The sequence below is a fragment of the Montipora capricornis genome, chromosome 6 (assembly GCF_036669925.1).
Source record: "Montipora capricornis isolate CH-2021 chromosome 6, ASM3666992v2, whole genome shotgun sequence".
Classification (NCBI taxonomy): Eukaryota; Metazoa; Cnidaria; class Anthozoa; order Scleractinia; family Acroporidae; genus Montipora; species Montipora capricornis.
The window spans coordinates 59,162,941-59,189,265 of record NC_090888.1 but is presented as its reverse complement, the minus strand read 5'-3'; the positions used below and the strand labels follow the sequence as shown (position 1 = coordinate 59,189,265).

The following is a 26,325-nucleotide window of genomic DNA, read 5'->3' as shown; positions in this document are numbered from 1 at the left end:
TGGGTCAGTCTTGAGCTTGTTCACTCCATATAGAACGTGCCAGTTCGAAAATAAATATTAAAGAACATTCAAAGCAAAAATTAATGTACACAACACAATGGTCATAGAAGTGGAAAATAATGTGTTTTCACTCGATCACAAATATCCATGTGAACGATGTCGTGTCATGCCAATTTGTCTAATGACATCACATATCAAAACATGTGCTTTCATTGGTTCTTGAAGTCACATGGTAAGCAGCCTTTGTTCCCTTACCTTACCTTGCATTATATTTTCTCTGGAGCGCTCGAAATTTTTACTGCATACACAACACTCTTGCACTTCGGCTCTATTAAGGCTGCCGCCTCATCAGCCTCACATCTCTCCGCTCGGCTGACTCATTGGCAATTAACATGCAAGTTAATTAAAAGACTCAAGTTAAAACAATGCATTTTATTTACAAAATTTGGAATTAGCATTTACACTGTATGTACTGCAAGATGTTTTCTGCTATTTCATCTCGTAAATGAGCTATGTGGAGGTTTGTAACTCTCCCAGCACTCCAGCATGTTATGTCCATGTTTTTGTGAATCATAGCGGCTCTTTACATAGACCATCCGTGGTCTAATAAGATCCACATCTGTGTCTAACTCATGCTTCAGCTCCTTGATACCCTCTGGTCCCAGATCAAAGTGAAACAAGAAGTACCTAAACAAATCAAGAAGAACTCTCTTATTCCACTGCCAAAATAAATTAATTACCTTTCCTTGTCTATTAGATAATGAATTAATTATATTTACTATAATTAAGCTGACCAAATTACATGGTTTAAACACGGCGGGTCTAATTTGCAGGTCGCAGGTCGCGGGTTACAGGTCATTGTTTCACCAATACAGAAAGTATCCTAAACATTCATAAAAGCTAACCTTAGGCCTAATTAGGCCTAAACAAACGTTTTTAGACCTAAGGTTAGCTTTTATGAATGTTTAGGATACTTCATGTATTGGTGAAACAATGACCTGCAACCCGCGACCTGCGACCTGCAAATTAGACCCGCCGGTTTAAACAGATACTTCAAGCAAATGCTGAGGATAAGGAATTGTGATGGACACTAAAAATCCAGTCTACCTCCATTTGTACCGTATCCTTTGTATCACAGTTTGCATCATCCATTGCCAAGCTAAAGCTCTTTTTATTCCTTATGGCAAATTGCATACATCTTATTTGATAGTTTAACATATAACATGCACGGACCGATATATTTGCTAGTTGTATTTGCGAAGAAGAACAAGAGAGAATTGTAACAGGCGGAGATAATGTCGTTGCGAAGTGTACATGCATAGTGAGCGATGAAGGCGTAAAATGCTGGGAGGTCTGCATCCCCCCCTCACCCCCCTGGGAAATTTTGAAAATTTGAGTACTCTGAGATGCATTCTAGTGCATTCTGGGCGTTTAAATTTGGCAATGCTAGGAATCAACATTGCAAACGAGATGTCAATTTATTTATCAATATAATAATTTAATATATATATATATATGTTTTATGACATCAAGTGACCTTTTCCAACTTACAGTAGCAATGAAAGTATATACGCCATGGGAGAATGCCATGGATGCACCGAGTTGAATCAACTCAGTGAGTCAACCGCTTCAGGTTTGATCTTTTCAAACGAACTCTCACCTCCCGTGTGTATGCCACTCGGTGTGCGCTCTCATTCTGTGGGGTAATTCCTGTTCTCCAAGGTTTTCCATTTTTCTAACCACTCCTCCCCTGTCCATGATAGACAAGGCAGTTCGACGCAGTACAGAGGCATATCCCTCCTGTCATGATTACAATTTTAATATTAACATGCGATGAACATCGTCGTGTCAGAAAGGCCCATTAATGTACGGCAAAATCGAAAAAGAAAGCAAATTCGCCATTCTCACCTTTGAAAGAACCCTTGTTATCAAGGATAGTTCATACTGAGGCATTTTGTTATTCGAACAAGAACGCGTGGATCCCCTGCTCGTGTAGAACACCCATCATGTATGGCACAGCAATTGTGTCACTCTAAGTTTTCGTTTGGATATTATTTTTTTACATTTTTCTCCCAGAAAATGAAAGTGAATGCAATAAATTCCAGTTGAGATAGTTTAGGTCTCTCATGATCTATTCCCTCCCGTCTTCCCTCCCTTTAAAACGAAGATAAATCTATATAAAAAACCTTCCCCAGTTCCCGCCGAGCTGCTGCGCTTGTTTGGGGAGGTTACAAGTGCCTTAGAGAGGACAGTTTTGAGGTCAAGATGTCCAGTGACCCAGGGAGATCTTTCGACGGTAAAGTTGCTTTGGTAACAGGTAATAGAAATTGAATTCTTTGTGTTTCATATTAATTATTGTAAAGATTCGTGAGAGTGCATTTCTTTCTTCAATTTCTCTCGAGAGCAGGTCTCTATGACTGCTCCTTCCTGACAAATTAAATGCGAGTGCCATTCATGGAAATTATATTTGTTTTCATTTAAGTTTAATCGCTTCGGCGCATTTTAATGTGGGACTTGAGCTAAATAATTTATTTAAGTTCACTTCCCACCCTGGTCAGAGTTTTTCTCTGTCCTTTTGTGGGCCCATTTCCATCAGTAGGGCTAACGCTCACATGGTTCATATGGGATTGAAATCTAGCACTTCACATTACACTCTGTTCAGATAACTCTGCGTTTAAAAAATTTATCGTCTGAATCAACAACTTTGTAATATTCATGGTTACTGCGTGTATGTGTGTGGAGGGGGGGGGGGGGGAGGTTATATGTTCCCATGTTCCTTTACTTCTTATTAATAATTTAAGATGTTTCTAGAAACTTTATTTTGTCAAGTTCCCCTGTGCCTTTGAATCCCAACATATTCTTAAATTTTCACAAAAGATTTTTTTTTCCATATTTTTCTACGCTCCAAATTTCAAAAATTAGTGATTACAACTGTTACCTGAAAAGGACTGATAATATTCTGAACAAGCTCCCATGTGTTCTCCATGGTGCTCTGTGGGTTACACAAGTTGTACCAACAGCAACAAATATTAGACTCAAAATCAATCTTATGCTTTTTAAAGCATCAGCATGGCTATTATTGGTCTACCTATTCGAATAATAGTACTAAAAATGTCCTCCAGCATAACAGTAGTTACATGTACTTAAGAGACTTACGCAGAAGTTTACACATCTGATTTTTTTCTCAGGAGGGAGCTCTGGCATTGGTAGAGGTACAGTGCTTTTGTTATCTAAGCTTGGTTGTAAGGTGGCTTTTGGAGGAAGGAACAAAGCTGAACTTGATGATGTGGCAACCAAATGCAAGGAAAGTAGAAAAGATGCCCAGGTGATTGTATGGACTTGGATAAATTCGTCTCATACACAATGACTTATTATGGCTGCTGCTTGTGATATTATAAAAATCACTTGGTCTGGTTGAAATTCTACTGGGACACCTACGGTAAATTCTGCTCAGTACCCCAAAATTTTCTTCAATATGGAAGGGATTATGGGTGGCCTTAAACCCCCAATACTACTAGTCATTTTTAATATCCATCTTCTAAAACAACATGTCTTTATCATTCCATAAGGTTTGTCAAAATGGTGTATTTTCCCAAGACAATTGATAGTTACTTGCTTCTGTCATCGACATCTCCCGCATACCAAGTCCTCCTTCCCGTTTCCATCTTGTTATTGTTAGCTTTTTGGGGGAGTACCATATCACCCCACAGGTTTAGAGTGGGATTGTTTAATCTGGGACATTCACATGTTAAGTACCCCCAATTGATGAGTAAAATCATCTGGCGTTAGACAGACAAAAATCTAGTCTCCTTTTCAGGTGGGAAAGGTTGAAGAGCCTGGGTTGGCATAAATTATTGACATACGCAAAAAGAGTATAAAATTTATTATTAAAAACTGAACTACGGATATCAGATTTCCAGCACTGTCATTGGCTCACCAGGCACAGGCTATCATTTCATATACCTGTTGTACCTAATATGGTTAAGAAACGCATCAGCAATAAAGCGAGCTGACAACATTTTTGCAGCTCTGACAAAAAATGGCCAACAAAAACTGTTTTGGTCCAGAATTGACCGAGGCAGAAATCAATGCTTTAGTCGACGATACCTAGAAGAGTTGTTGATCCTCGAGTTTTTGATAAGACAATAATTATATTATTCTATTCGGGCTTTCTGGATATAAACTGATTATAACCAAGTGAGCGCTACACACCCCTCGTTGGTTATCTATGCACTTCATATCCAGCACGCCCTCGTAGAATAATTGTTAATTGTTGACATGTGCAAAAAGAGTATAAAATTTAATATTGTTTACTATGAAGATGTTCCAACACCCTTTGGAATGTACAGATAGTCCATTTAACACCACCAACCCTGCAGTCAAGTGTACTTAGTCTAATCACTTTACCGCTGCTTCATTTCACCTCGAAATTTCTGCTGCTAGTTGTAGTACTGTCTTGGATGCTGAATGCAAGATAAGAAAATTCTGATGGAATTGAAAAATTATCTGGTTTAAAATTTACAAATACCTAATGTCTTGTTTGTTGCAATTCTTGAAAGGTTCTACCTGTTCAAGGTGATCTTGAGAAGGAGGAAGACATAAAGACTCTTCTTGATGCAACAATAAAACACTTTGGGAAGCTGGACATTTTGGTAAGCCATTCTTTGGGGTATAGCTTATTTTTGGCATTAAAGGTATTTCTTTTCTGTCTGAGACAACTTGGCCATAAGTTGCTAATTTCAGGTAAACAACGCTGGTATTGTTCTGAAAGGAAGTATTGAAACTACATCCCTGGAAGACTTTGACAAAGTCATGAACATCAATACACGGTGAGCATTCTGACATTACCCTTGAAAATAAGTGAGTTGTTGGAGAAAGGTTAGTAAATCTTAAAAATCACTGATGTATGGAGTGGGTCCAACATTTTTGTTACTGTCCCATTTACTGAGGATTTACAGTCAAGCTGTGTCATGAGTGACCAGTACTGTCATTTTGAAATTTAAACTGATTCCAATCTGTGTGCCTGTTTTGAACTTTGCTCTGGAGTTCTGAATTCCTTGGATATTTCCTTTGATACGTGTATATATCCAAAAAAGTCAGCTATGAACTTTCGTTTTATTATTATAAAACAAACAGTGTTTGAAAAGTGAAAACTATTTCAAGTATTAATTTTAATGAATTATTGTTTGGTTATTGTGCATTTTTTGCAGCAACTTTCAGAAAAATCAAGAACATTCCTTTCAAATCTCGGAAGTTTCAAAGAGGAATTTGAATGTTCATTTCAGTCTTGTAGGTACTGGTCATGTGTGACATAGCTTGACTGTAAATAAGCAATGAGTAAGTGACTCATTGCTTATGTACTCAAATCAATTTCTCACTGTGTAGTAGTCAAGAGTACTTGGATTGTATCGCTGGATGTGACATTTTTTTCTACTTCAGTGAGGGACAAAAGAAAATGTTGATTAAATTTGATTGTTGATTGAATAAGATTCTTAATAAATGCTTGTGTATTATTTTTATCATTGTAAAAAGTAAAGTGAAGTCTCAGCTTACGAGCCAGAAGGCCCATCAGGCCGGCACTTATCTCCTGTTTCATTAGCATGAAGCGACTAGGAGTATTTCTACTCCCCCCTGGATGGGATGCTAGTCCATAGCAGGGTTACCCCCCAGCATTTTGCCGGTACCCATTTATACACCTGGGTGGAGAGAGACACCGTGAGAGTGAAGTGTCTTGCCCAAGAACACAATACAATGTCTCCAGCCAGGACCCGAACCCGGACCACTCGATCCTAAGTCGAGCACTCTAACAATAAGGCCACCGCGCCTTCCTATTTTTATCATTGTACTGAATAAAATTTTTTAAACTTCAGAGCTGTGTTTTACCTGACATCATTGGCTGTACCATATCTGACAGAAACAAAAGGTAAGTTTTGTCATAAATACCAATTAAATGAACTTTTTGTAATTTAAACTAGAAACAGCCGGAAAATTCTGAGCTCCAAGTGGCTGATTGTGTCCAAGAAACTGCTAAGTATAGTGACTGATTTACTCCTATTAACAAAGTGCTCGTAGTGAGATAACTTCCAAAGGTAGAGAGAGCAAGAGAAACTTAAAACTAGGATTCTGGCTTTTGTATACTGGTACTAATGAAACAAAAGCAAAGCAAACTAATGAAAAGGCGAAAGGACAATTTCAGTACTTCAGTACAAAAATCAATATGGCATCTCGCTGGGAGTGCGATTGAGACTTGACCTGGGTTTGAAACTGTCTGCAAGCAATGGCTTGCGCATACTCAATAAAGACTACTAGTAGTCTTTACACGATTTCTGCAGAGTCCTTTCTTTCTTGTTGAGTTAAGAAAGACTCTGCTTGCAGGGTGGGAATACAGACAATTAACATCAAAAAGTGTCCGCCAAATGCTGCTTTTCTGGTAAGGATAAACAGTTACATATTAATTTCACCCTAAGCTAAAAGGATGCTAACCTTTACCCTTACCTTAATTTTGGAAATTGGTCGCAGAGACTTAGACTTAAGGACGTCCGCACGAAAATTTTCTAACATTGATTTTTTTCTGCTAATTTTACCATGGGGGGTCACCGTAATGCCCACAGACTGGTTATGGATTATGCAAATTAGGTTTTTTCTTCTTTAGAACCGTTCTGTTAGCCATATAATAAACAACTTAATGACCTTGACTGTTCAGTCGTTACAGGAAATTCTCAAACCTCAGCCTAGCTGTATTGACAAGGCAAGGCCTCGGTTTGAGATTATTCTGTCTTGACCTCACTCTCAGTTATTAAGTAGTTATGATTGATATGTTGTGTATTTTCTTCTAGGATGTGTTGTGAATGTGTCCAGTGTTAATGGCATGAGATCGGTAAGTTAGCATTCAGTTGACTGAATTTTCCTAGCATGTTGGTTTCTTTTGCTATATGTTTTATTACAGCCTTGTTTATAATGTGTTGCGAATTGTTTCCTTTTATTGTCAGTGTTACTGTTTATTGTTTAAAATGGACCTTGTGAAGAAAAAAAACCCAAGTATAAACACAAGGATAGAACCTACGGCCTGCAGAACAATCTGAATTACATTAGTTCGCATGCAGGCTATCAAAGTAATCCTTGGTTTAGTTTTATATAATAAAGAGCAAAGAAGCCCTGCTAACAATCTACTGTTTCATTACTTTCCAGTTTCCTGGAGTGCTGGCTTACTGTATGTCCAAAGCTGCAGTCGATCAGCTCACAAGGTGTGCTGCACTTGGTTAGTGCTGGTTAACTTTTTTTCTCAGCTTTATTGGAAACATGAGTACACTCTTACAATCAACAGAAGAAAATGGTTCTAAATCATTATTATTAAAAAATGAACTATGGATATCAGATTTCAGCATTTTCATTGGTTCACCGGACACAGGCTATCAGTTTTTAGTATCACCTAACTAGTGGACTAATGCAAATCCTGCATTTGGATTGGCTACGCTACTAGAGGACTATTAGTAATAGTTCTCGAGTAGCAAAAAGCATGACGCTATTTCGTTTTATTCCCAAATAAATAGTTCTTCAACTTGCATTTGCTAACTTTGTTATTGCCTTTTCTTTCCGACTAGTTGGGTGATACTAAAACAATTAGACCCTTGGCCCTCAAGGGCCACAGGTCAATAGCCCAGTCAGCTTCGCCTCATGGGCTATTCACCCGTAACCCTTGCAGGCTACGGGTCTAATTGTTAAATATACCTGCTGTACCTAATATGGTCAAGGAACGCTTCAGCAATAAAGCGAGCTGAAAACATTTTTGCAGCTGTGTTTTCGACCAAAATTGTCCTTGCAGAAATTGATGCTTCAGTGGTCCAAGAGTTCAACTTGTTGATCCTGGAGTTTTTAATGAAACAATAATAAAGTATTCTACTCTGGCTTGCTGGATATAAAATGATTATAACCCTCTCAGAGCTACTGTACGCACCTCGTTGGTTATCCATCACTTCATATCCAGCACGCCCTCGTAGAATAATAGTTACATATTTTTAAATAATAGTGTATAATAACAGATAATTTAAAAAATACATCACTTTAAATTAGAGGAAAGAGCTTTAAGGGGCTATGTCACGCAAAATGATGTAATTTCATGACACCCAAAATGTAGAATTAAAAACATTGCAATAGCCAATTAAAACTTTTGAACGACATAAAAGACAACAGCAAAAGGACAGAGAAGTATGGATGGACGTACACAATTTGACAAGATTGAAACAGATTGCATTTGGGTAATCTTTGGGGAGCAGTGGTGGGAGCACTCAAACCGTATAGTGGGTTGAGTTTGTGTTGGTTCTGTCCTCTGCTCCAAGTGTTTTTCTTCAGATCCTCAGCACACACAGCTGATTCCAGCTGGCAGTAAGCTGTGCTCCAACGTCACACATGGACCGTATAGCAGCAGCCAGAGGTGCCATAGTATGCTTTCGGTTTGACCTTGTTGAGCTGGGTGATTGCTGTTGAGCTGTGACAGCGATGAGCAGTGACAATAAATAAATATCATTAATATTTATTATTATTATTTATTATTATTGTAAAAAATTAAATTGGCCCAATGCTTTTCAAGTTTAGGGCAAATCACCTGGATAAAGGTCATTTTTGCTCAGAATCATCTTGTTTGTGATATATTGATGATTTGAATTCCATATTATCATTTTCAAGTTTTAAACTTGTGATTAACAAAAGATTTCCCTTGAAACACCCTAAACTAACATGACATAGCTCCTTTAATGGAAATATGCAAACGAGATGGGGAACCCATGCAAAGTGTGACCCAGAGCTTGGCGAAAGTGGGGAAACAAATAAGAGTAGTAATTATTATTACTTGAACAAATGAAATCCAATTTATTGTTAATGCTCCTTAAATAGTGCCCTTTAAATAGACAGTGTGGGTGAGTGGGGAGGGTGCTCAGACTAAATAGCCAATGCCAAAATTCCACTCTGACAAACAGTTAGAATTGTGCAAGTTAGTCCATGGTTTAATTCCTTAGCAGTGCTTGTGTTTTTTTTTTTTTTTTGTGCTCTTACAACTGAAGAGTATATTAAAGTGCTATTTGTAATATTTTTACTTAGTACCGGTACTTGCTTTTTTATTCTCGCAGTTTGCACCTATAATTCTGTTTTTGTTGTTTTTGTCATCGTTCATATCATTATCTGAGGAGGCTTATAACCATTCGTGAATTTATTTCCAACTTCAGAAAATGACCTAGGATTACTTGACATCAACACACAAATGTAAAACCAGAAAAGCATTAAATGACGCAAAGGATGTAAACATCCTGCAGTATCCATGTGTGATCATCCAGGAATTCTTCTTATTTCTGGGCAGCCACGTGAGCTGGCGTAGTGGTAGGGGGCGTCGTCTGTACCCTACACTTTACTGGTATCATAATTTATGTGGGTTGATCTAAACCTGACCTCAGGTGTGCCAGTTTCCCCACCCCACCCACCCTCCCCCCCCCCCCCATCCCGTCAACACCATCACCTCCATCTAATTGCATCATGCATGGAGTAGTGCAGTGGTGTGCTCTCACTGGTATCATCCATGGATCCTTATTGCTTCTGCCAGAGGATCCTTTATATGCTCTCATCTAGATCTCCAAAGTAAGAAAATGATAGGGAAAAGAATCACGTGATTCTCAAAATACTCTTAAATGTCTCTTGTTGTTTCAGAGTTGGCCTCCAAGCAAATTCGCGTAAACTCAGTTAAGTAAGTGATTAGACATCAACAAAGATGAAGAACATTGAAAATTCAATATTAGGTTATGGTGTATGTAATAAGTACTGTTGTATTCTGCAACAAAAACACTTCCGTCAGTTAAGTCATTTCTTAGGGGCGCACCCCCTTCTAAAAAAATCCAGGATCCTCTCCTGCACAGAAATTAAACGTAGGAACTTTCCTTTTCACTGTGTCCATGGACAGCTGTTACTTGTTCATTTACTAACGTTTGGGATTGAAAAGTACCGGTATATTTATCCCTTTCTCTCTTTCAGGGTTTATTTGGATACTTCAATAGGAAAGTCTTCTTGCTTATTGTTCTATTAACTGTGTTTTCAGCCCTGGAGTGATTCAAACTGAAATTCACAAAAGAGGAGGCATGAATGAAGAAGAATATCAGAAGGTGACCAATTTTTTCCCCTTTTTTTTTTTTTTTTACGTTTACCAGGAGCAAGAATGGTTGTTTGTTGTACTAGCTTTATAGGGCTTTTAAGTGCTACTATGACGAATGACGAAATTCGCATCTTTCCTATGTAAGCCATTTTAAGACATAACCATAGAGTCTATACAAGAAGAAGAATGCTTTTTACTATTTTCAAATGTCTCTTTTTATGCAAATTAGCCAAGTGATGATGTCATAAACTCAACCAAATTTTGATCGAATATGACGAAAAAATATCTCGGCTAATTTGTATCAGAAATACTTGATTCTTTATGGGACCATAACTATGATGGGACGATTCCAGTAGATGAGCTCCACAATACGAGCATACCAGTTTTGGTACCATGGCAACATACTGGGTTCCAGACCTCCTTGATATTAAAGGCTTTTTTGGCCACCTTTAGCGTTCTATTTTGATATTTACCAATAGTGCCTCATCTGCATGATCCTGCAAGCATATAGATATGTTAGGTCGAGTTTGTGGCCTTGTTCAATGTTTTTTCTAACTTAAGGACACCAAAAACATTGAAATCCGGTTGGAGGGGATTGAAAAAGAGTGAGTTGCCATGGAAACTATTCTTTATAGCCTGCAGGTCTCTGCTGCAAATTGACCGAGATAGCGCTATTTATATACTTGATGCATTTTGTACAAAAAGAAGTAACGACGTAGTTAAACCATTTTTATGTCGCATAGGAGTTTCAGTGGTTGACCTTTTTCCCACGTTGTCTTAATTTTACACTATCAACCAACTTTTCCGACATATTGATCTTTTGGGGTTCATATTTTACTCCACAGCTATGATGCTGTGGTACCAGGCCTATTCTGAGAATTCTTGTGATTGTTTTTTCCGATCCCATTCCGACCGACCGACCCAATATTCACTACTTGCACAAATCCCATAATACACCTCTTTTACCCCCAAAAAACTCTTCCCCAAATTTTCATGTCCCAGGGGAAATTGCAAACAATTGGGGGAAATTGCAAACAATGGTTTCCAAAAGTTTTGGGGGTAATAGAGATGTATTATGGGATTGTGCAAGTAGTGAATAGAGAAACGCATTCGACACTAAACGAAAAAAAAAGGGGACGGCCTAAGAGGCCCTGCGGACGGACCGGACCAGCAGTTGCTCCGTAGCTTGCCTGCTGAATACCTCGCCACTTATTTGCATGAGAATAACATCTGTTGAGAACCCATGACCTCTTCGATTCCGGTGCAATGCTCTGCCAACTGAGCTATGAAGCCACACGTACAGTTGAGAGCAGGTCAATTCGTTGGGCTCAATTGCTTAACTTGTCCAGTAAAGGGCGAGGATCACTCAGTTCTCTCGTTCGTCTATAGCCCGCACTTCAAATATACATTCATTTCATTTCATGCAATAACATCTATTCATGCAATAAGATCTATATTTCATATATACCATTTCATCATTGATTCATTCCTCACGGGACCATTGGAACCCACAAATGACCAGCTCCCAACGTCAGTGGCTTCATAGCTCAGTTGGTTAGAGCGTCGCACCGGAATCGCGAGGTCACGGGTTCAAACCCCGTTGAAGTCCTGAATTTTTCAAACTTCTCTACGCAATTGCAAAAATTGCGCTCATAACTGCGAAGATGATAGCTTCACTTGATTTCATATCCACAGTTCATATATGATTCATTTCATATATACCATTTCATCAACATCTAATGTATCTGACTCGCTCTTCAAAGAACGCCCCCGAATGCTAACGAAGGTGGCAGGGTAGGCATCTCCAACCTCTCTTTCTTTCAAAGGTCATACAACTAGCATGAATAAGAAATGTTGTTTTTCTCCACCTTAGTTTTTAGAACGATGTAAACAAACTCATGCTTTGGGTCGCCATGGAGATGTGGATGAAGTTGCGAGTGTTATTGCTTTCTTGGCATCAAGTGATTCATCTTTCATGACTGGTGCATCTTTGCCTGTGGATGGTGGAAGACACGCCATGTGTCCTAGATAATTACCGGGATTATCCATAAAAATTACGAAATCAGGGAGGTACAGTTTTGGTCTCGTAAGACGCAATGGGGCAGCCTTTGGCGTCGTTTTTGGAGGACTTCGTGACGATGAAGTGTCCTCGCAAACAGCAGACAGAAATGGAATTTTTTCCGTCAGTCCCTTTGCATTGCTACTTCATCGAACAGTCGTGCATGCTTTCTTGTCAAATGTCTTTTGATAACAATATCCAAATTGGCAACCCTCGAAAAAGGAGTCACTGTAGCTGAATTCACCTCTGCGCCGAGTTGTTCGACGCGGAGTTTACGCTAATCGTGACTACAACTGGTCATTTCGCAAATGTGCTCAGTCGTTTCACTCATACGCCTTCGGATTTGGTTGTGGTTCATTTTTGGGATCTTTTATTCAGTTGATTAGGCTTGGTGAATAGGGTTTTGTGATTAGGTCTTGGCATTGACTTGAAAGTTAATGATTAGCTTAGGGTTAGAACTGGATGTCAAAAGGCTGACGAACACGTCAGTGAAACGACAAAGGACGTTAGCAAACCGACTCGTTGACATAGGAACTGTAAAGCGTGAAATGTAACCAAACCAAAAGGGTTCGCGCTAGTGAACTGCGTTTAGCGCCTACTCCGCCACGAACAGCTCGGCGGTTGTGGCTGTAAGCTGTTTGTAAGGACAAAAATAAGAAGAAATAATATGCACAGTGGTATCTTCAAGTTCTTGTAGTAAATCATCTCTAAGCACAAAATTGAATGATTTGACTCTGTAAATTGCCCCCAAACCCGACAGACTTTGTCTTCTCACAACCAGCTTTTTAAAAGTCTGTAAGGTTTGTCGTCGGCACAAAGTAAGCAACATGTGTTTTTCCTGTTGTGGCTGTGCCCCAGTACAAAGACGATCTCCGGAAGAGTGGCTCGCAAAATCGGTCTTCACCAATTACTTCCTGTAAACGCCATGAGACCGAAAACGAAACCAGCGGCATGTACTTGTACTCTCTTGGTTGGCTTATTACTTATATTTTAGCTATTGTCATTATTTCTTCATCAGCACCAACTTACAATACTGGAGATTGATTGAATGAAAGCCTCTGCGAGCACTCTGAGCCCTTTGACTTTGCCAACTACTCCCACTTGTGATCAGTCCACTAATGTAGCTCATTTTTCATAACTGTATTAAAAGTAATCTCATGCAGATCAAAACTAAGTTCAGCTGAGGGCCTGGAAATAATCACTTTCAGCCAGCAGGAAAAATTTCCAAGGCAACCGCTAGTTATCACGTGCTTCATAAGTTCCGGCCAGCCAGCGAGACTCGTTACGTACAAAACTCCAGCAAGGTTCCGTTAAAAGGAGACTACCAGCGAGATTTTTTTAAAATAGCAATTTTTCCAGCCATTTGAAAATCGGCCTGTGTACTCCTTCCATGCGTCCAAGATAATTACCTGGATGATCCATAAAAATTACGAAATCAGGCAGTTGTAGTTGGCCTCTCAAGGCGCAAGGCAGCCTGCGTAGAAGGTGATTTGGATGACGTCTTGAGAATGAAATGACGTCGCAAATGCCAGACAAGAATAGAAAAAAATTTCCTCATTTCATTCACTTTATCGAACATTGGAGTCACATTGTTGTGCATGCTTTGTTGTCAAATGTCTCTTAAGGAGGTTCAAACCAGTTTCAGCGTGATCTGTATCATTTGGAATGAACCAAATGATTGAATCTACCCAACTGTTTCATGAAACGGCGAAGTTCCGGTACCGTATGAAAGACCAATAATTACTTAACAGGATACACTCATTGATGTGACGTGTAGTTCGCCATAGAAATAAGGGAGCCATCTAAAAATACCCGTCAAACGCTTGCATCTCAAAAACGAACGCGGTGATCCCCAATTTTTGTTTCTGAAAAGTGATTCACAGGTTCAGATCAAACTCTCTGCAAAGTTCAAAAAAAAATTGGAACGGATTTATAGCCTTCTTCACAACTGGAAAATTTTAAGGCTGCTCTAAATCTGCTTCACATAACTTTTTTAAATATTGCAGAGAGTTTTGTCTAAGCCTGCTCATTACTTTACAGAAATGAAATTTGGGGGTCACCGACTGAGTTCAGTTTTTAAGCTAAAAGCGTTTAAAGACAAAATATAGGGTGTTTTTAGGTGGCTCTTTTGTTGCCATGGTGACCTAATGCGCCTATCTATCGTTTAGCGTACCTAGAGTGTATGCTGATGACACCCACATTACTTACGATGGTCTGATTTGCACCTGATTCAGTCTAGTCTGTCTCACGACCTTGAAAACGTAAGCAAATGGCTTGTGTCTAACAGACTTACCTTGAACGCTACAAAAACTGAATTTATGTTAATCGGCTCCAGGCAAAGATTAAGTACTCTATCAGATACACTCGAACTCTCCATTGATAATGTTCCGATTAAACAACTTTCCTCTGTGAAATCACTTGGAGTATATATCGATGAAAATCTGACGTGGCATTCCCACATTGATAAAATGTGCAAAAGATCCCTTCTGCAATTGGAGCCATAAAGCGAGTTAAGCCATTTGTGCCTCAATCTACCCTACTCTGCATATATAACTCACTAGTTCAACCTCCCTTTGATTACTGCAGCCTAGTCTTGGGTAATTGTGGCAAAACATTATCTTACAACAAGCTACGAAACCTACAAAACCGTGCTGCACGAGTAATAACTTCATCGGGCTAACTTGATCGGACTATGACGCTGATGTCGATTCCTTGTTTCACAAACTCAGCTGGAAAGACTTGCAATCTCAACGTCAAATTCAGAAAGCCTTAATGGTTTTCAAGTCTTTGAACGGTCTGGTTCCCGAATATCTCACTTCTAAATTTGCAACACGAAATGAATCAAATTATGCTCTGAGGGAAAATTTGGTTTTATCAAACGTGTTGATAAAGGTCGAATAGCCCACTTTCGATATATTAAAATTCAGTCCTAAACAAAAGACATCATCTCGAGGCTCTGGGGAATAAACTCATACAAATCCTTATATTTATTCCCCAGAGCCTCGAGATAATGCCTTTTGTTTAGGGCTGAATTTTAATATATCGAAAGTGGTCTATTACCGGTTCCTTCTGCAGGTATCGGAGCACAGATTACGTAAAACAAAAAAAACAAAAGACAGAAAACAAAACAACTCCAAATAAAGACTAGTCCCTAGTGACCAAAAATACACTGCTTTTCAGTACATGCAGAAAGACCCGAATTACCACCGTGAACGATTTGGAAAGCTGAGGTTTCGAGCGTTAGCCCTTCGTCAGAGCGAATAGAGGAATTGTCGGTGTTGTTGGTTTTTATGCGGGTGTGGAAGAGCTTTGCCATTGGTGGAAATATGGTAACATCAATTTGTGAATAAATTAATGGAATAAGAGGCGTGTGGAGAAAGTAGACGAGTGGAAATTCGAACGGAAACCTTTGGGAATTACTTTATGTTCGAGAGAACGGCTGATGAAAATGATGTGACTACAGAACCTACTTGTAGTAAAAATGTGGATGGCTAAACGGAATCCTAAATTACTAGAAATGGAAGGAAAAGGGTGAAGGTAACTTACGATTTCCTGGCGCAGCTCTTTGGTGAGTGAAGGTGTAGTTTCTAAAGAAACTGTGGTGCTGCGTCGGTGGGGAAGTAGTATACAAAAATTTGGTTTTATCAACGGAGTTGATAATGTAAATTGGCCACCGTGCAAAGATTTGTACGGTGGCCAATTTACATTATCAACTTCTTTGGTGAGTGTCTTGAGGTTTGGCATCGTGGGTTTCGGCGTGTATTCGCTCTGACAAAGGGCTAACGCTCGAAACGTCAGCTTTCCAAATCTTTCTCGGTGGTAATTTGACCTTCATCAACACGTTTGATAAAACCAAATTTTCCTGTTTCCCTCTCCCACAAACGCAGCACCAAGGTTTCTTTAAAAACTAGAAATTTGTTTATGCTCTGAGGGACTCTGTTAACAAACTTGTTCCCTTTCCGAGAACTAACTACATGAAAAATAGTTTTAGTTACAGTGGTGCAACCCTTTGGAACAGCTTACCCTGTAACATTAGAGAGTCTGGTTCATTAAATTAATTTAAACGCTTTCTCATTCATAATATTTAAACACACGGCATTCATGGAAATCAGGGTTGTAAGTAGAATATTGTTGTAAGTTAATATAATAGTAGGATTAGAATTTTAGGTTTAGGATCTTATACATTTTATTGGAATTTATTGATTAAAAAATAATGATTAAAGATTAAAGATCAAAGAGTGCATCTTGTTAAGAAATTATTGCTGTTTTATTTGGTACCAAACATTACCGTGTTGTTAAACAGTGCTGTAGAGTTCATCCTTCTGATAAGACATTATTTCCAAATTGTTGAAACTGGTGTGAGCCACCTTAATATTAATGTCCAAATTGGAACCCCCCCCCCCCCCCCGAAAAAGGAGACACTGGCAATTCACTTGTGAGTCAAGTTGTTCGACGCAGAGTTTGCGCTAATCCTGACTACAACCGGTCATTTCGCAAATGTGCTCAGTTGTTTCGCTCATACGTCTTCGGAGTAGGTTGGGGTTAATTTTTGGGATCTTTTATTAGGCTTGTTGGATGAGCTTGTGGTTAGGTGGTGGCACTGACTTGAAAGGTAATGATTAGGTTAGTTTTAGAAATGGATGTCAAAAGGCTGACCAAGCATGTCAGTGAAACGACTAAGGACGTTAGCCAACCGACAGGTTGACAGAACGACCGTAAAGCGTTAAATGTAACCAAACCAAAAGGGGTCCCGCTAGTGAACTGCGTTTAGTGACTACTCCGCCACGAACAGCTGGCTAGTTGTGGTGACTCCAACCATGGCCACAGAAGCCGCTTGTAAGGGCATAAAGGAGAAAAAACAAAGAAAGTACAGATCATTGCATCAGTGGTATCTTCAGTTTCTGCCTTAATAAAGCATCTGTAATCACAAAATTAAATTTATTTTAACTCTGTAAAATAAGATTGTTCTTTAAATCCGATAGACTGTCTCATGTTTGTCGACTTTATTGTTAATGATAAAGAGCCACAAGGTTGAATCATGTCTTTGGACAAAAGGTCTTCATTTTCTACTGTGGTCCCTCGAGAACATTGTAGACGGGCTCTTGTTTGTCTCTGTGATCATTTGTATCCATAGCTTCTGTAGCAGGATAACTGTTCCCCTCCAAAACGCAGTAGAATGGCTCATTTGTGTTTTTACAATCGTCCAGTCTTTTATCAGAATATGTGGAGTCACTGCAAGTACTGCCCCCAGTATCTTCCAAAACGCTTTGAATAGATTTTGTTTCGTGTGTGGTAGGTTTTCGATCTTCTCTCGAAGATATTATTTCTTCAACGAGACAGTAGACAGGTTGATCTGAATGATTAATGCCATCGTTTTGTACTTGTTTCCCGCCGTTATTTTTGAACTGCTCCAGTTCGTGGTAAAAGGGTTCTTGAAGGTCTTCGGAATTATCCTTAGTCTCCGCAACATCGTTCCTTGATACAAATGAAGGTCTGGGCATGCGATATATCGATGCATAAATGGCTACGAGGGAATTAGAAACATTTCGTGAGAACTTCTTTCCGTGATGGGCTTCTTGCAAGCTCATCTCCGTTTTGAAATGGCGAGTTTTTGCTCCCGCACGAGTTTCAAAATCATAAAGCCGTTAGCACACTTTTCTATACATGTATCTTAAACCAATATCAATGTTTTTTCTTAGGCCCGTTCCAAACGCCGCTCCATTCATGCGCCGAACCTAACTGATGAGTTAAGAGCGGCAGAAGAGCGGCGTTTGAATCCGTTTGGTTCGGCAGGTTAAGTTTGGAGCGGCCAACCACGTTACATTCGGCAGGGTCTGTCACACTATGCGATGTTGGTGCGGCGGCTGATTCACATGCACGGCGCTCTTGTCATGTGCCGAACCTAACGCATACATTTTGAAAATTTATAATCTTACCACAATACATTCCGAAGGTTTACCTGTACCTAGGCCCCTTTACCATTGTATGGATTTCAGTTTGATTCGACCCAGGTACAGCGTATGAATCAGCCGTCGCTCCAAAGTCGCTCTTTAGTCGAACTTTATTGAGTTAGGTTCGGCACATGAGCGGAGGGGCGTTTGGATCGGGCTTTAAACTTACATTACGTATGATCTTTTACAGTGCGACGCACCATACCGTGGCCACCCAACAAACATTTTTACAAGTTAGCTACTGATCAAGATACGCGAATTTGATTGACAGACACACCTCCATAGAAAGTTTCAACGCGCAAGAACCAAATGGAGGCTTGTCTGTCAATGGCTAACTTGAAAAAAATGTTTGTTGGGTGGCCACGGTAAGGCGCGTCGCAGTGTAATAGCAGTTTGCCATAAATTAAAGACCAAAGGAATAGATAATCTTACCCGAACTCTGGATTCCTTCTTACCTATAGCGGTATCCACTAGACTAGTGCGACAAGCTCCTAAAACTCCTGTTTTTCTTAAATTATTCATAAACAATAACTAAAAGCTAGCCTTTTTCAAATTTGCACTTTGACCTAAATATCAAGGATCAGCGTCTACGTAGCTCTGCTCGGATACGCTGTTCCGCGTTGCTGTACCGCTCAAGTTCTTCTATCCAGTCAATGGCAAGCGCTTTAGACAATGCTCACATTAGACCATCTAATTTTCAGGAGTTGTCCAATGTCATCTTGACCCATCGAAATATTGTTGATGGGCTGCGGGACTTTCATACAATAATTCATCGATAGCCAAAGAAATCACGGGGAAAAGCGACACCGTAGCAGCATTGCTCTCTGTTATGTGAGAGAAATCTTCAATCTTGGACAAAATAGTTTGGAAATTTGTACCAACCCCCCCCCCCCTCCTCCAAATCAAGGATGGGAAAATGGCGCGTTTTGGCTTTTGCGCGGCTTCATCCTTGATTTGGGGGGGGGGGGGGGGAGGATGGGGGTTTGCTGTTCCATTTTATTCTTCCAAGATTGTAGCAACGCTTCTTACGTGAAATGGCAAAGCTGTTATAACAGCGCGAAACTTTTCTTATTCTCATTTGTCTTGCTCCTTTGATAAGTACTAGATATCTGGAGCAAACAGGCAAAAATGCGCTTTCGGCTTCTGCAACACTACACTTCAGTCTGGCGTTCGTCGTATCATGTTTAAAACGCGCTGTTAAAGGCCCACCTTCAACCGACAGGCTTTTCGACAGTTTGTTTTTGTTATGGAAATTCGCATTGCTTATCACAGCGATCTGATTGGATAAATTTCAGCCTTGGCTGGATTTTCATGTATAAAAATTGTTCTACAGCACGCAAAGCCTGTCGGTTGAAGGTGGGCCTTTAAATCTCTCAGTTCTCAATTGTTTCGCGCTCTTACGCATCACGTGACTTGTTATTCGGGCTTTCCAGGGAAAACGCCCAAGGTTAAATTTCGGCTTCGTTTTTTTTTTTTTTGCGTTCAATTACAAATCACACTCAAGCTAACCAAAGCGCGTAAGTGGCATGGTTATTCATCTTTCATAGTACAGACGCAAAGTTTAAGCCAATGTGCACAGGTGACATTGAACGAAAATGGCGTCCTTGAGAGTAAGAAAAACAAATGGTGTCTAATACGCTCAAGCCACATACAAATGCACACACCGTTCGCGGTAGACCCACACTATAAGATGTCGAGAGTTTTCGGAACGGCTCGGTCCGCGAACTTTACACGAGAGATCACTTTACGAGCGAACATTTAATCAGTGAACATAAAGAGAATCATCGTCATCTCTCTAACCTTAATCTTGCCGACATCTCTACTGTATTTTTTGTCTTTGTGTTTTATTTGACGATCCAGGACATCAGGAAAGCCCGAGTTCACACAGATATGCTTGTAGTTTATGAGCGTTTTGGCATGTTAAACGCAGCAGATTGACCCCAGAAGTGTTGATTTGTAGTGTTTACGTTTCTGTATCTCGTTGTATGAGCGGCTTCAACAGAGTGCCCTTGCCCCAAACTCCAAACCGACTGGCTGCTTTTCCTTAGAAAATGACTGATTTACATAGCAATGAACATTTGGCTTCACACTTAACTTACATTGTTGTTTTGCTATTCCTGGTAGGACTTCGTACCCACTTTCATCTTCCCACTGAAACACTGGGTTGGAGTGCTGATTCAGGCTCATCGTGGTCTTAAAATGTAAACCATAATTCCTCTAATTTTTATTTTACTTGTAAATTTTTATCTTCAATTCTTAACAGTTTTTTTGCATTTAAAAGAATTATAATTATTATATTTATTGTAATGTAATATTTAACAATTATTCGCCGAAGGCGAAGTGATTATCGGTGAATATTCACCGATAAGTGGGTTTCGCCACTGTGACAGCGCAGCCATACGAATGGAGCTGAAAGCATCTACTTGAACGTATTAATCGGGACAGACCAAAGTACCAAATTAACCAATCAGAACGCCAAACACGGACACTTGAGACTAACACCAAACGCAAGAAAAGGGCATGTATGCAAGTCACAATTGTTTTTGGTTTTGCCTACTGATTGGTCGAATATAACGGTGATTCGCTCAAGAGTTTGGCCCAATCGCTTAGCGCAATAATGCATACCCAAAGTTATCACTGCTACGGTAGTGACAAATACACGAAATCTTACCCTGTTATTTCCAGAGTTTCCACGAGCGTTCCTTCTGTAAATTCAATAGAAAGCGTGAAACATCAGTCGTTATTTTTATGCCTAAATATTTCAAAGAAATGGGCCTGAGTGCATGGAATCAAGGAACACAACGAGTTACAATCTTCTAAAACACCTTTGAAGGTCTGAGGAAATTGCGAAGAAGGAGCGACATGAAATGGACTACCCCCTTCCGGCCGGCTTTGGATGCAACTGACAAAATATCCACATTCTTCTCTAGTTAACAGTTCTTTCAGAGTAACCTTTAACTGAAATTGAAATGAAATTAAGGTAAATGACCGTCACCTATAAACAGTTCCTAAATATCCGCTTTTCCCACGCATTTTATTTGATTAGTCCTTCGAGAACTGATGGAATTGACCTTTCTTCTTTCCTTCCTTTTTTCCTTCCTCAGGTGGTTGACCATTGCTCTGGTATCAGAGTTGGCGTAATTAAAGAGAGATTAACTCGGCGTTTACATGATACGGCCAACGACAGGCGGTTGCTTGTCGTAGAAGAATGAAAATTATTTTTTTTTTCTACTATTCTTTTCTCTTTCGATATCTGAAGCTCACAGGGAAGCGCTTTTGGCAAAAGGCAAATTTCAGAGTCGCTGACTTTTGCCGTTTGCCGTAAATGCAAGAAATGTAGAATTCCGCCCGTTGAAGAAGTTTGAAGCGTTTTTCTTCTTCTTTCAGGCTCCCGAATTGTCAAATTAACTTCGACGAACATTCCTTCATTTCATTTCTTCCTTTTATTATGTAAATAGTGATGAAATACTAGGATTTTACGCTTTCTAAAAAATCATATCTTCACCCGCGCGCAGTGAAGATATTAGGGAGCTTAAGGCTGCGAAATACGAGATACAAAAAACCCTCAACTTGGCGCGCAACATTGTTTCGTTGCAAGTTTGGGTCGATGTCTCCCGTTTTTCACTTTGCATGATCAACTTGTCGCGCAACAAAAACATTTGTTGCGGGTTGAAGAAAGTTGTTGCGAAAAGTAGAGCGCGGGTCTACTCTGAGCAACAAATTTTGGCTTTGTTGCTCGTTTTTCATCAAGCTCACAACTTGTCGCGCAACACTGAATGTGCTCGTGTACTAGAAAATCAACCAATCAGCGCTCTGCATTTCTTCAACCCGCAACAAATATTTTCTGTTGCGGGTCAAGTTGATCACGCAAGGTGAAAAACGCGAAACATCGACCAAAACTTGCAACGAAACAATGTTGCGCGACAAGTTGAGGGTTTTTGAATTTCGCAGCCTTTAAGCACGCGCGTTTTTGAGACGCGGACGGCAACCGGAAAAGATCATTTCGCCAGCGAGGACAGTGGTGTCTCCCATATTTTTATCCTGATCATCTCTAATGTACCTATCAATGTTTTCCCCGACCCGGTGGAGGGCGGGCATACACGGGCATTTGACTTGAGTTCTCAGCCCGTAGGTAGGGATTTTGGTTTTATTTGACATCACGGAGACCCCAGGGTAGGGGGATCTGACATTTACTGATTACCAGTCTCCGATCTGTTTTTGGAAAGTGCCGATCGCTCGATGGAAATTTTACCGCGTGGCAATATGTTTATGTGCAGCTTTTTGTGATGCAAATGGTACATTGTCGACCTTTGGTTTACGTTTTAATCTTCTTGTTGTTTTCATCAATTAAGAACCGAAGTGAGAAGAACCGAGCTGCGGGTGGGGATCAATATGACGGACTTGACAGACTGGAAGTGTTTCTTTTCTAGATGCAGTTTTGAATCTGATGTCTGACAGGAATATGCTCGTTACCACTGTATCTAAGTAGTGCCCAAATCCACGGGTTGGGGGAATTTGACCACAAAGCTGTGCTCTACAGTAGGGGCTGTTGACACGAAAAAAAGGAAAATGACAAATGCCCGTGGGTATGACCGCCCTCCCCCGGGTCGGGGAAAACATTGATAGTCGCATAATGGAGAAAAAATATTTAGCAATGTAAATATTGTTGTGTGAAGACAAGTGAAAAGGGAAAACAGCTCACTTCCGGTTGTCGTCCGCGTCTCAAAAACGCGCGTGCTTCAGATATAGGTGTCGTCATGGTAACTAACACGATTAGCCAATAAATAGTGAGCTTCCTCTTCCTTGTAAGATACGTTTATGCTACAATATACTTTTTCTCTACTACATAAACATTTTTACTACTCAATTTGACATTATCATGATTTCTTTTCGGTAACTTTCAAATCTAGTTTCATTTTACACAACATGCGTGTTTTAACTGTTGATGTCCACTTTTTCGCCATTTCAAAAATGAATAAAAACAAGTTTTTTTTAATCTGGACATCTCACCAGTATCTATGTAATAAACAGAACATTACTTGGCCACGTGGAGATGATACGAATTTTATGTTCTCGTGCTGATAGTATCTCGAACTCGTTTGCTCATTCGCGAGAGAGACTATCGGCACTCGAAGATAAAATTTGTATCCCCAAACGGCCATGTAATATCCTCTGTTTATCCATTGGACGCAGCTTCTATCCCGTTGAAGTCCAAAGTTTCTGTTTTTCATCTAAGATGTATTCTTTTTTGTCAAACTCCAAGGAGTTGCTGGGGCATACCTATTCACTCAAAGACCCCAAAAAAACAGTCAGCAGGGAACTTAAGCAACAGAGAGCAGCCGGAAGTAAAGCATTTTCGCATTTAACTTGCCCAGACACAAGCACATTTGTACGGGTAAGTATCTTTGTTCTTTTGCAAAAAAATTTGGGTGAAACAGCTACCTGAGTATGCGAGAGGTTTACTTCCGGTTGCCGTGTGACTTATAAACGCGTCTGCTAAAGTTACTAATAAAGAGCTAAAAATTATAGGACGAGAACGACTACAAGTACGACATTTTCTCATAGAACAACGGTGAGCGCACGCAAACCAGCGTCATTTTGGAGGGGAAAACTTGATATGTCTTCGTGTCAAAACAAGTCACCAACACGGTAGCAGTTTTGGCACTTTTCGATCAGGAAAAGGCATAGTTTACCAGCAATAAGAATAACTGAGCAACCTATGTTGCTAACAAAGAGTAAGCATGATTGCTCGTCCGGGATTTCTAAGTATTTTCACTAAAAACGGGCAGTTTAATCTCGTACTCGTTCTCGTCCTCGTCCTAGAATCTAAAGCTCACTAATTACTTTGCTTGGCGGCGGCGATGATAAACCAAGCAGCCCAGGATGTTGAACAGCACCAGAACCATCACCACAGACATTCCTACCATCAGACCGCGGGAATATGATACTTGGTTTGAAGATGAGTCACTACCAGAATTGGAGTGTGCATTCAGCTAGAAATGGCATAAGAAAGGACAAAACGATCACCTTCGTCCATAACTATTATCTAAAGCTGTCCTTAAATGTGCCTCGCAAAGAAATCATGTTAAAAAGTAGATAATTTAAGCAAGAGCCGATACAACGTAGATTTGATTTTAGTGGTGTACTATATTTCGGCTGGCCAAACCAGCCTTCTTCAGGTACAATGAGAGTTTATATTGAATTGCTTCTATGTACATGCATATATATATAGTGAATGAATGCTGACGTAATACTGCACACATGTGTGGGACATTTGGGGGTGGCTTTATAAGCTTAACCTCCATCCCAGACATCAGCACTGCACTGATGAGACCCAGAAGGCTGAAACAGTACTGTCTGCAGTTAGATATAGCTCTTTGGCATTACAAAGCTTGCTTTCATGTCCAAATTGAGCACTCTACTGGGATGAGTCATTGCCGCTAGCAATTGCGCATGCTCACTAGCTCGCTAGTTTGAGCACTCTGGCATGGCTTAGATGTACCACATTTGTGGGACATTTGGGGTGGCTTTATAAGCTTAACCTCCATCCCAGACATCAGCACTGCACTGATGAGGCCCAGAAGGCCGAAACAGTACTGTCTGCAGCAATTCAATGTAAACTCTCATTGTACCTGAAGAAGGCTGGTTTGGCCAGTCGAAATATAGTACACCACTAGAATCAAATCTACGTTGTATCGGCTCTTGCTCAAAATATTTAGTTTCTCAACGTGAAATAACGCTGATCAGATCAAGCCACTGATCCAACGTACACCGACAGGAAAATTGTCCACGGTTGCTTGCTTCAAAACTCTAAAAAGTAGAAACTGCCAATTAAAATCAGTGTCGGATCCAGGGGAGGGGCCCCATATTTTTGGATGTTAAAAGTTAAGTCCTTTTCAAATGTCTTGCACTTTTTGCAGACAACACCACCATAAACCATAACCATGAGCTACAAGGTCAGACGAGAATAGATCGTAGGAATTGAAGATACCTTGGCACACTTCATGCACTTTATACTGACCTTGTAGCTCAGTCGGTAGAACAGCGGTGATTTAACCCGAAGGTCGTGGGTTCAATCCCCACCCTGGTCAGTTTTTCTCTGTCCTTGTGTGGGCTCATTTCCATTAGTAGGGCTAACGCTCACATGATTTACATGGGTAGAAAATAGCACTTCACGTCACCCTCTCATATTTATAAGAAGAAATATAAGTGCTACACGGTCAACGTTTGCTTGAACGTTACCCCTTATATTTTAAGTCGACGTTGCCGTCATAGATCTTAAAGTTCTTATTATAGTTTTGAGATGCAAAGACTATCAGCAAAACTTGTTTGCTTGCATACCGTGTCCTCGGGAGGAAAAGTGGTTCCCTCTGATAGTGTGACAGTGGGCTCGGCCAAGGTGTTCGATTGCGAAGAAAATGATGTAGACCATATGGCGATGGCGAGCGAATTAATTGCCAGAGATTTTACGCTCCCTGCTACGTTTGTAGTTGCTCTTGTGCTTGTTGGTGTTTCTGTAAACGTTGGTGTTGTTGCAAGGGTTGGTGTTCCCGCAAGGACACGTGATCCCGTCACGGCTGCCGTTCTTATGGTGGCTTGCGTTCTTGTAATGGCTGGCGTGCCTGTGCTGTTTGAAGTTTCTGTGATTGCTGACTCTTTTGTGATGGCTGGTGTTCCTGTGACCACCGCCGTCCTTCGGATCGCTGGCGTTACGATGCTGTGTGGTGTCTCTTCGATTGCCTTCGTTTTTGTGATGGCTGGTGTTTCTTCGACTGTTGATGTTGATGTTGATGTGTACGTATTCAGGACGGGGGAAGTTAGTGGATTTGGTATCGTCGCACCTTAAAAATACAAAACTTGACTATCAGCTTATGGATTACAGTAGATAAACGGCGGTGTTCTACTTTGACATAGGTCCATAACTCACAAGTCTGGATCTGCAATGGAATGCTTCCAATCAGTTTTCGGTATTGTGGGCGCGACCCAATCAACCAATCAGAGACGTCGTGGTGATCAGGCCCAATCTGATTGGCCATAATTTGGCGGTACCCGTATTTTAAATTTTGATAATACAGTCAACTGATGGGCCAAGGCCAAATGAGAAAGATCGACAATTCTGGATTATCAATTTCTGACTTTAACAATAATCTTAACGCCATGCCGGTCGTAAATAAGAATCAGTT

General features: G+C 40.2%; 3 protein-coding genes across 3 annotated transcripts in view; 1 reads left to right on the top strand and 2 right to left on the bottom strand.

Annotated features, from left to right (window-relative positions):
- Window positions 1-417: 417 nt before the first annotated feature.
- Window positions 418-2,163, bottom strand: LOC138052689 (small ribosomal subunit protein bS6m-like). Its single transcript, XM_068899239.1, has 3 exons — window positions 1,909-2,163; window positions 1,661-1,800; window positions 418-687 (listed from the first exon to the last, which is right to left on the bottom strand). Exons 1-3 carry the CDS (start codon window positions 1,951-1,953, stop codon window positions 495-497), a joined length of 378 nt encoding a protein of 125 aa, XP_068755340.1. The 5' UTR covers window positions 1,954-2,163; the 3' UTR covers window positions 418-494.
- On the top strand, window positions 2,161-12,910 carry LOC138052688 (3-oxoacyl-[acyl-carrier-protein] reductase FabG-like). The gene is made up of 10 exons (XM_068899238.1): window positions 2,161-2,317; window positions 3,189-3,325; window positions 4,560-4,652; window positions 4,744-4,829; window positions 5,871-5,923; window positions 6,837-6,877; window positions 7,189-7,258; window positions 9,694-9,730; window positions 10,079-10,142; window positions 12,006-12,910. The coding sequence occupies exons 1-10, from the start codon at window positions 2,266-2,268 to the stop codon at window positions 12,162-12,164; spliced, it is 792 nt and encodes a 263-aa protein (XP_068755339.1). The 5' UTR covers window positions 2,161-2,265; the 3' UTR covers window positions 12,165-12,910.
- Window positions 12,911-17,059: 4,149 nt separating this feature from the next.
- Window positions 17,060-26,325, bottom strand: part of LOC138052684 (uncharacterized) — a 15,122-nt gene continuing 5,856 nt past the window's right edge. Inside the window, exons 4-8 of the mRNA XM_068899235.1 lie at window positions 25,484-25,983; window positions 23,987-24,135; window positions 20,814-20,847; window positions 20,242-20,335; window positions 17,060-17,715 (exon numbers count right to left, since the gene is read on the bottom strand). Coding sequence (XP_068755336.1) covers window positions 17,258-17,715; window positions 20,242-20,335; window positions 20,814-20,847; window positions 23,987-24,135; window positions 25,484-25,983 — 1,235 coding nt within the window. The 3' untranslated portion in view covers window positions 17,060-17,257. The remainder of the gene's footprint in view (window positions 17,716-20,241; window positions 20,336-20,813; window positions 20,848-23,986; window positions 24,136-25,483; window positions 25,984-26,325) is intronic.